We start from the raw sequence: 11,243 nt of genomic DNA on the forward strand, positions 1-11,243 counted from the left end.
TCTAAGTAGACTGGATTTCAGACCATACTTTTGGTGTAAGGTAGTTTACTGTAATAGGTGACTAATCTGCTTATTTATGTTCCTCTAGGTTTTTTTCACTCTTTTGGAGAGGGAGTAAGGAGCAATGGGAGTAAGATGTCCTTTCATCAATAACTGGAGACTAAGATCCAAAAAGAGAAGACACCGCTAAAGGTATAAACCACATCAGCTATTTTTCATTCACTGATACCACTCAGTGTTACGTGCTATTGGATTTAATAACATTTTTATTTTTATCTACATTATTTGGTTACCACTGAAATTCTACTAGGTGAGGAGATTAGACAGAAAAGTGTATTCTTGTCATACAAGTATTTATAACATCTTAAAACACCAAGATAAATGATCCTAATTGTTGCAGCCAGAATTCACACAAACATGCCTGAAAAGTACTGATGATCCTGATACTGTACAATGTGACTTTTCATAAAGTTTGCAATGAAAAGTGGCAAAGCAACAAGAACACCATAATGAATTATTTCAGTAAGTGATCAGGCCCACGAGTAATTAACAATTGCTGTCATGGATTAGGCGGCACTTCAGAACCTTGAGATAGTTGTCGATTTTGTGGGAATCTCGGCGGAGGCAATGCAGCAGGTTGTAAAAGGCAAAGAGTCTGGAGTCCTCATCATCGAGTTGCAGGGAAGGAAGGCCTTCCCATGGAGAGTAAATTTCATTTCCAATCTCGCCAGAATGAACCTAAAGACACAAAACAATGAATCTGGCTGGATGTAGAACAGAGCATCTAAAATACTGACCGTTGGGAATGCTAGTTGCTAGTGTATGGCTTGTAAAGTGTTTCCTGTTATGGTTCCCACTATTCTGTATAATATTATAGATCTTCACGACGATTTTGAATGAATTTGTCAGATTTTCCAGCTTATTTCCCTAAAATACGTAAAAAGCTTAACTGTATCAACAATGTTTTAAGAGAACTACAGTGTTAACCAATGTCCAGAGGAATCTGCAAAGAAATCGAACTTCCCTTCATGCACGGACTCATCAGTGACATCACTTTTTGGTTCCTTCCACCTGGAAATCTTTGTTAGCACTTGTTCCTAAACCTCTTTCTGTGTATCTCCAGATTTGTCTTGGCCCATCTCTTAGGTGATCTCTCTGTGATACAGGCAGCTACAGGAGCACGTTACCAGACAAATGCCTCAACAGTACATCTCCAGATGTACTGAACTTCAGATTCTATTAAAAAAAAAAAAAAAAAAAAAAGCAGCTAAGTGATACAGTGACCTTTAATGTTAGAGAGCTATGTGTAGGAACTCATGTAGTAAGTCAGTATCTGAGAAGAAGATTGCTATAGGTCTCCTTATTTGCAAGAAGCAGTAATCAATTTTTTTCCATATCAGAAAAATCTGCCTTTCATAGCTGGAAGGATATCTGTCGCTATTGGTGCTTGTGCATCTTCCTTATTTCCCACCAGATGTACTTTGTAAAAGTTCATAGGAGAATATCTGTGGAGCTTCTATCACTCTGTTTAAGCAACAAGCAAAAAGAAAAAAAAAATATACAGACCTACTATCACTCAAAAATGTGGTTTGACACTAATGAATTTGCCAGCCTTGTCTTCAACCTCCTTCTGTAAATAATGTGAATGAAAAGGTGATGACAGTGTAACTGTATTAGCACCTGACTTCAACTGTTATCTTGGATCCTTGCCTGCACCCTTTTTACTCGTGGATATGGGACAGAGATGTATTTGATTACACTGATAAATGCATTTGTGGCCTGGATGGGCTAAGGTTTCTGAGTAAAGAGCTGCCTAACTGAAAGAGAGAGACCATGAGTGATGGAAAGTGGTGGATACAGTGATGGTAGCACTCCTAATGCTGTTCAACTCTTCAGAGCCTAAGCAAAAGCCAGTAAAGTCAGAATCCCTTGTTAACATCTAGCTTACTGACAGAATGATATATTAAGGAACTAACAGAGGCCCCTCTAAAAAATAAATACAGTAGAGCTGATTTTATTCAGTAAAGCTTTCAATCAACTACTGATAACAAGGGGTATTTGAGTATGGGTTTTGTCAGACAACAGCCTTGTTTTCTAACCTTACAAGTGTGGGGGGAACCAAGTCAGAGTTCAGAGAAACCAATGGTGGGAAAAGAGAAATGAAGGATACCACGATTAACTTTGGTGTATGCCACAACTTTGCAATAGCCCAGACTTCGAGAATAGTTTTAAACACAACATCTGTTTCTAAAAACTCTACACAATAACTGTATGTATACAGATGTGTATACATATGCTAAACCATAAATACATACATATGAAAAAACACAGATGCATCCTTAAAAATTCAGGATTACAAATTCTAAATAGTCAAAGATGGAATGATGATTACCAGTGTTAATGATTACACCTTCCCTTGAAGCAGCACTAGGAGTACACTGCTATGCCAGTCACATCATATTGTCTCTTAGAAATTGCCAGATAGCAGCAGAAAAGAAAGCTGAAAGAAGAAAGCTGAAAAGTTCTCAGATTCAGCTATTCTGGCTCACTTTTTTTCCTTAACATTGTCCATTTCCTCTCCAATTCCAGGTAGGGAGTGCCTATCACTACACGAGTCTTCCTTACAGCAACAGACTGGAAGGATCTTAAGGACCTAATACCTACCCGCCCTACTATTTTCTCCATTCCTTCTAGAAGCCGCTTGTTTTGCTCTTCGATCTCTACAGCCTTCCAGAGGATGGTGTCTGGAGCTTCTTTGATTCTTTGTACTTCAGAGGCCAGATGGATCAGGGGATCATTCCAGGAGCGCAGCACTCCCAGTATTAAATTCAGCAGGTCTTCATGCTGCTTACCCACATTAAGAAAAGACAGTTAAAACAGGAAGGCTAAATGCTGGCACTAGGAGACATTTTGAGCAATGTCCTCAGTCATAGTGATTTCAGGATTTTATTCCAGGACCTACCCCTGAATATACCCTATAGTTCTGTCTTAGATACGTCTGTGCAATTGCAATTTTGAAGTTTATCGTTGTTGTCATCCTGTTTTAAAACATCAGCACAAGTAGCTGCAATACTATAATGGAAAATATCATTAAACATCCTGTACATTAAAAACTAGCAAGCACAACTCTGTTTCAACTCTGTGAAAAAAACCCAAACCAGAAATCCTTATCTGATTTTGATGGACTCTTTAAAATCCGATGATTATTTTGTTTGCTTGTTTTTAAGTTTAGCGATGAATGGAAGGTTCACATCATGGTAAACCACTAAATAGCTTTTATTGCCTCTATGTAACACATCTGTCCTCCCCTTTGAATAATGGTGCTTCCAGCAAGAGCTTTCTTGCTTTTAAAAATTGTCCTTTCTTGTGGGCAATAAAAATTCACAATTATTATGGTCATGGTAGTATTCAACCTTTTCTTCTTTGCTAGATGCACTGGATCTGAACACAATCTTGTGTACCCAGGGCTGTGAATTCTATTGCTCCAAATAGAATTTCAGAATGACATACTGAGGGGATGATGATACTGGGATTGGAAGGATATCATCACCATGAACTTGGTAAAGATTTCTCACTGGCACACACCCATTCATACTCTTGTGTTTATTTTTTTCTTTAGAGTATTTTCCAGTTGTATCTGTGAGCACAGGCGGAACAAGACTATATTCATCTTCATTTAAGTTTATCATTATTAAATTGACATATGTAACATGTTTATCTTTACAAGTATTTTGCAGTATTTCACACTAAAGTCTTTGTATTTGGATGATAATATGACCACTTTTGGTTACTAGTAACATCAAAAATATCTATTTAGCATTTGTCTAGTAATATCAGTGTTTTCAGTTACTGGAAAACTATTTACCTCTGGCTACATACAGTATTCACTATATAGCAAATGTATTTTTTTGTTTGATAATATAATAATTCTCTATACAGTGTTTTAAGATAATGTTCAAAGATTGTAGTGTTCTCAGTACTGTACAAGCATGGCAACAGGCATTGCTCCATTTGGAGTTTATAAATGGAGTTTATATTGTAATTGGAAATGAGATGCAATGACTGACTGTAACAAGCAGGAAACAGAAGGGAAGATGAGTTATCGGTACTTACATATTCTATATAGTTTGTAATTCAGTATCAGCAAATATTAAATCAACTTTTCTTGGCTTTTTGGTACTTTCCTCTTCCTGGCTTTTTTACTCCAGTTGAGCTGATTTCCCTTTCTCTGTGTCTGCTGCTTCTCTATTCCTTAGCCCTCCCTCTTCTCCCACTGTCCGTGCTCTATCTCACGCTGAATGACATTAGAAATGGGACTTACATGAATCTGCTGAGCTTGCTCCTTATCTTCAGGAGTGGTTAAGGAGGAAGTGTGGCAGCCATTAACAGCTTTTGTAATAAAACCCCGGCCCTGAGCATAGCGTTCATCCTGCAGATCAGCAAGGGCAGGCATTATTGAAACAGATAAGTAAGAGCAGCTTCAGTTCAAACACTGTGTTAACTAATTGTAGTTCCATTGCTTTTATCACTGCTTTTATGTCGTAAAGGTCAAAAGTCTCTGGTGAATCTTTAATGTGAAACTGGTACCTAGCAAACACTAGCTTGTCTCACAGATAAAGAATGATGGAAAAATGGCATCTTTTAATAGAAGTGTTGGGGATCTTAGCAATGGTTAGCACTATACACAGATTTGGTCACCACTGGGATTATCACTGTCTGTGCAGCAGTTATATTTTTTTACTTATTGAATTATTTCAGATGTTAACATATGTTTGTGCTTAAAAAGTATTGAATCTATTTTTCCTATTTTCTTGCTCTCAGGGAAAGGCAGAGTACTTACAAATTCATTGAACATTTCTGAAGAGAGGAAGTGGATGTAGTGTGAAAGTTTAACTGCTCGGTCAAAAAGTTCCCCGAGGGAAACTTGGCAATTGACAGATCCATTGGGGCAGATTGGTAAGGAGGTCACTCCTTCCTTTGTCAGGAGCATGTTGGACACCAGAAGGGCTGCCAGCAACAAACCTGTTCACATTTAAAACAAACAAAAAAATGGAATCACATTGATTTGTATGTGCATTTAAAAGTAGCTGTCATAGCCAGATGCTGGGTGATTTTGGCTGTGCTGTCTCATAGCTCAGACTACCCCATGTACTGGCTGCTGAAAATTAACGGAGGACAAAAACACTGTAATTCTGTTATTCTTTCTCCCCGTTGCCATCCTGACTGTATAGCAGAGCTTTGAGGAGACAGGATAACCTGTTTTCCAGTGTACATGTATTCCAAAGTCTCTTACTATTACACCTAACTTTATTACATAGCGATAAATAGAAGAAACAAAAAATCAAACTTGTTCAGAGTTTAAACAAAGATACATAATTATATTTGCACACATATGTAAGCTTGGAAAATACATTGGTTTGGTCATTTTGTTTGTTTGTTTTTTCCTTTTTGTTTTTAACCCCTCCTCCCACAGGTCCTTTTCTTCTTTGCAAACATTTGGAGTTTAAATTAATTTTGTGGGAGGGTGGTTAGGTCATTCTCTTTAGGTTTTGATAGTCCTGGGAGTTCCTTCAGAAGATTTCCAGCAGCTGTGCTGCTTTGCTGTTTAGAGTTTAACCCTAAATTGCTTACTGCTAAGAAATCAGAGAGAAATTTTGACTTTTCTCCTGAGCTTCTGAAACTGATACAGATTTTTTTATCTAAAACACAAAAGCCTATATGTTTAAAATTTTTAACCTTATCTTAACAGAGACAAGTCTTTTATTCAGTGAAACAAAATATGCACAGAAAAACAATGGAAAAATTAAAAGCAAATATTTGGTAAATGAATGGACTTATTCAAAAGAACACTGTTCTGTGCTCTAACAGTTTTAGTTCTGGAAATTGGCCTGCTACATATATTCATTCACTAGACTTGTTTTAAATGCTAAATGAAAGTACTCCACAGATCGGACAGCAGAGCTGTCAGTAATGTTATCATCTCATAGGTTTCTTTCTAGCTCTAAAGTCAAGAAAAGTGCATTTACACAATATTGAAGAAAGTCTTTCTCCTCCTCCATGAACAAGGTGCATGGCCCATGCTGCAGTTAGGAAAGTTCACTGGGGAATAATTCTAGGAATAAGAAAACCTGAGACTTGTTGGCCCTGGAAGTTGAAAGTAGTTAGGAAAACATTCACTTCAAATTACTACATCACATCTAGACTTGTGGATAATTACTTCTAGTCATTGCCTTCTGAGTGGTGTAGCTAAGCAGTCTGGATTCAGTCTTTCGTGCGGAGGTGTCACATCCCTCAAGCCAATTATCTGTGACACTGCCCAATGCAAATGTAATCATAGGAGAAATAAAATAAGCAAAAAAGAGATCAAGCTGCTTTCTAATTCCAAGCTTTGGACACTAAATATTTGAGGTGGAGACAGGTTTCACTGGAAGACCTCAGTTTCCAGAGCTGTTACACTTCAGTTACTCCCTAATTCAATCTAAATTTAAGAAATGTAAAAGTTATCATCAAGTGAATGTCAAAGGCTTACCTTTCAGTGAAGCCCCCTTATTGCTCATGGTAGAGATCCTGTATGATGACTTGCTCTACCAGAAAGAAGTTTCAATACTTGCTCTTAATTCTCTGCACATGCCACTTTTATATACACCATCCAGGGTCCATTTTGCATACATTCAGCAGGTCATGGAGTTTACCTCGGTAATTACAAACATCAAATTGCCTTTCTTCCACATTCATATTCAGTATTTTTTGGTTTTTTATTTTTAACAGTGAGTGGGAATTTCATTAATAAGTTCGGCTGCAGGATTCTAAGTATGGTTAGATGAAGAGAGTGCCAAATCTTTGTCCTGAATGAGGTGCAAATGCCGTTGATCCTAGAAAGCTTCAGTTGTACCTAAGACAGGTATTAACAATGTTTCTAGCCTGCTGTTCCCCTCTCCACAACTGTCTTCTCACGCTTGCTTGTTTCTTCGGGCATCCAATCTTGTTTTTACTAAAATTCTGGCTATTTGCGGGAGGAAAACAATATTTTACAATGTCCACAGTGAGAGAAACAGCATAAATTGCATGAAAATTTATCAAAAGAAAGGGAACAAAGGCTCCTGGGAAGACAGGTCTCTCTCTGTAAAATTAGAGATATAACATTCTGGGTGTATTGCTCCATACAGTTAAGAAAGATATTATACAGCTCAAACTATTATATAAATGATTCTCAGTTTGAGAAATGTTTAGAGAAATGGGGGCAGTTCTTGTATTAAAAAACAATAATGTGCAACAATTGAAGAGGAAGAAGTTCTGTTTACTGTTTAATCACAAATGTTTCATGAATAAGTCAGCATGATTAACCCCCACACCCCCAACCTCTACAAAACCATGAGATTGTTTTCTATACTTGAAAACTCTGCGTAAAAGATAGGCATTTCCACCATATGCAAAACATATGCTGACGTAACCAGTGGGGTTTGTTTCCAGATCTGATGGGTCTGTGGTAATCTCCAAACTAGCCTCAGCAGGTTGGCCCTGTTTTCTTGTTGTGTAAGGTGCATCTGTATGAATATGGATAATCTCTCATCTGTTTCTCAGGTCCATTTACCCATGAAAAGACTTTCCAAATTAGATGATTAAAATGAATAAGGTATACGGTATTAATGGATTTTTCTTGCCTTTAGACAACTTGTTCTATACTTGTGGAACAGGTATGTATGTAAACCTGAACCCTTCATTATTTCATAACTATGGACACAATTCCTGAAGCACAACGATAAACATGGGAGAAGAATGGTAGAACGTTACAGGGTAAACCACGGAAGGTATCCCTTGGGAAGGAATAAAAGATGTTTCAACAATAAACCAGAACTGGTAGCAGGTGGTCTACGTCTTCTAAGTTCTAGGATGATTTCTAGAACAGTTTGTTCTGCTTAGAGGCTGGATCTTGTTTGGAAATTGAAGTCCTGCTGAGTAAATGAAGCAGTTGTTGCATGCAGCAGGGAAATGTGACAATCTGATGAAGGCAGTAAAATTATAACAGGGCCACAGCCAAAACTCTAGAACAGAAGATAAAAAACCCCAGCTGTCTTCTAAACCACATTCACATGGCTTATGATCTTGATTTAATACAGCTTCATTTGAAAATCTTCTGCAATAAGATTACAGGTTAGCTTGAAAAATCCTGGTATCTTATAACATTAAAAAAGCCCTGAGAATAAAAGGAATGAATGCTTCTCAACCCACTATTTAATCCTTCATTTACTAGTCTGCTTTTCTTGGCATTTTGAGAGGTTAGTAGCAATGCCAAAATAAGACACACAGTATTAGGGACTAGATAATGAAGGAAGATATTCACAAAGGCAGCACGTAAATTCCCGAGGCTCTTTTTACCATTATTGGAGAGGGAAGTTCCTCTCAGCCCAGAAAACATCAGCTACAGTCAGGATCCTCATATGATTTGACTTTGAGAAGAGACTGTCTCTTGCTGGATGAAGGTTGACAATAACCTTAAACATAGATCATGGGAAAGACCAGCTTATTTTGAAATCACTGCATGATGTTTTAATTAAAGCATTCCATCACAAAATAATATACTTTACTTTTCTCTTGCATCTTTCATCCTGAAATCCTCAAATAGTTTACAAACATGAATGGACTATATTTGTCAGCAATGAAGAATCATAGACAGAAGGGGAGAAAAAACTCTCTGTGAATTAGATAAATAGAATCATAAAATGGTTAGGGTTGGAAAGGACGTTAAGATCATTTAGTTCCAACCACCCTGACATGGACAGGGTCGCCTCACACTAAACTATGTCGCCCAAGGCTCTGTCCAATCTGGCCTTGGACACTGCCAGGAACGGACCATTTACCACTTCTTTAGGCAACGTGTTCCAGTGCCTCACCACCTCACTGTGAAGAAGTTCTTCCTTATATCTAATCTAAACTTCCCCTCTTCAACTTTAAACCCATTACTTCTTGTGCTATCACTATAGTCCCTAATGAAGAGTCCCTCCAGCATCCTTATAGGCCCCCCTCAGATACTGGAAGGCTGCTGTGGTCTCCACATAGCCTTCTCTTCTCCAGCCTGAACAGCTCCAATGTTCTCAGCCTGTCTTCATACGGGAGGTGCTCCAGCCCTCTAATCATCCTCGTGGCCCTCCTCCGGACTTGCTCCAACAGCTCCATGTCCTTTTTATGTTGAGGACACCAGAACTGTACACAATACTCCAAGTGAGGTCTCACAGGAGCAGAGTAGAGGGACAGGATCACCTCCTTTGACCTGCTGGTCACGCTTCTTTTGATGCAGCCCAGGATACAGTTGGCTTTCTGAAGCTGGCTCACTTTAAGTTTCTCATCAACCAACACACTCAAGTTCTTCTCGGCAGGGCTGCTCTGAATCTCTTCTCCACCCAACCTGTAGCTGTGACTGGGATTGCCCCAGCCCACGTGTAGGACCTTGCACTTGTCTTGGTTAAACTTCATAAGGTTGGTATCGGCCCACCTCACAAGTGTGTCCAGGTCCCTCTGGATGGCATCCCTTCCCTCCAGCGTATCAACCGAGCCACACAGCTTGGTGTCATCAGGACGCCTGACCCAAAGTGGCCAACAGTGTATTCCATACCACAGCATGTCATGCCCAGTATATAAACTGGGGGGAGTCACTTGGAAGGCCCAGATCGCTGCTCGGGTCAGGCTGGGTATCAGTTGGCGGATGGTGAGCAATTGTATCCTCTGCCCTTGTTGTTTCCCTTATCATTATTATTGGTAGCAGCAGTAGTGGTTTGTATTATACCTTAGTTACTGGACTGCTCTTACCTCCACCCATGGGAGTTACATTCTTTTGATTCTCCTTTCCATCCCTCTGAGACTGGGGGAAGAAGAAGTGGGGGAGTGAATGAGCAGCTGTGTGGTTCCAAGTTACTGGTTGGGCTTAAACCACAACAGTTCTTTATGGCACTCAGTGTGGGGCATGAACGGCCTTGGGACCTGCCTGCTGATTGTGCTGGGCATGAGCATGTTGGCAAACATACGGAGTGTGTTTTACTCATGGCCATCCCACCATGGGAATGCCCTACTTCGTCTGATATCGAAAATTAAGCAGTATCGGGTTCAAAGCTGGTCTAGGGTTAGACGACGATATAGAAGGACCACCAAGAGATTTTCCCTGAGGGTGGACAGGCACGAGTGGCAGGGTGTGTGGGATAGTATGGGCAAGTATCTAGGCCAGTGGGCCCCTCCAGTGCTTTGGAACTTCATCAGTGAACAAGCGCAAAATCCGTAAGAACTAGTAAACCACTTGAACGAGGTGTGCTGTCGTCCTGGTTATACCAGAGGGGGACAAATCATGGCAACGTGCTGGGGCTTGGCCTGTGCCTACAGAGCCCTGCTCAACACTATCCAGCACCTTCAAAGGGAAAAAAATGTCTCTGGATCTGATGACAAAGCAACAGACAACGCAGCTATGTCAACTCCAAGCGCATCAGCTACACCAACCCCAGAGACAAGCACAGCAGTTGCCTAAACCCTGACCACAACAGACAATGCAGCTACTCCAACTCCAAGTACAGCAGCTACATCACCCCAGTGACAAGCACAGCAACCACTTAACAGACAACACAGCTACTCCAACCACCTCAGCTACACCAACTCCAGCAACAAGTACAGCAGCTACTCAAACCCAAACAGCAACAGACAATGCAGCTCTTGGTGTTACTCAACTCCCAAGCACAGCAGCTGCACCAACCCCGGCCACAGGCACTGCAATAGACACTGCAGCTAAACCAAATAACCAATTTGTGACACTATCGGTTGCCCCTGTAAGCAAGGGGAAAAGCAAACGAGAGGCACAAACAGCAACCCGTGAAGTGAAGAAAGATGAAGTCCCATTGCACTTACTACAGGGGACAGCATCTGAACAAGAGTTACTAGTACGTGGACCAGAGGAAGAAGAAGAAGAGGTGACTTCTTGACCCCAGACCTCAACCAAGCTGCAGAATATGTGAAAAAATTTCACCTGTCTTGTAGGGGAGCACATCATCACCTGGTTGGTCTGATGCTGGGACAATGGGGCCAGTGGTCACGAACTAGAAGGTAGGGAAGCCAAGCAGCTGGGATCACTTGCTAGAGAAGGAGGAATTGACAAAGCAATTGCAAAAGAGAAGTGAGCCCTCAGCCTTTGGAGGCAACTCTTGGCAGCTGTGAAGGAAAGTTCCCTACAAGGATGGTGTTACGAGTCGGTCCGCCAACTGGGCCAC

At 40.3% G+C, this 11,243-nt stretch overlaps 1 protein-coding gene across 1 annotated transcript; it reads right to left on the reverse strand.

Annotated features, from left to right (window-relative positions):
• Positions 1 to 248: 248 nt before the first annotated feature.
• On the reverse strand, positions 249 to 6,874 carry PRL (prolactin). The gene is made up of 5 exons (XM_010019851.1): positions 6,530 to 6,874; positions 4,841 to 5,022; positions 4,322 to 4,429; positions 2,665 to 2,844; positions 249 to 738 (listed from the first exon to the last, which is right to left on the reverse strand). Exons 1-5 carry the CDS (start codon positions 6,555 to 6,557, stop codon positions 547 to 549), a joined length of 690 nt encoding a protein of 229 aa, XP_010018153.1. The 5' UTR covers positions 6,558 to 6,874; the 3' UTR covers positions 249 to 546.
• Positions 6,875 to 11,243: the final 4,369 nt, after the last annotated feature.

Source organism: Nestor notabilis, unplaced genomic scaffold (genome assembly GCF_000696875.1).
Source record: "Nestor notabilis isolate BGI_N333 unplaced genomic scaffold, ASM69687v1 scaffold3298, whole genome shotgun sequence".
NCBI classification, from domain to species: Eukaryota; Metazoa; Chordata; class Aves; order Psittaciformes; family Psittacidae; genus Nestor; species Nestor notabilis.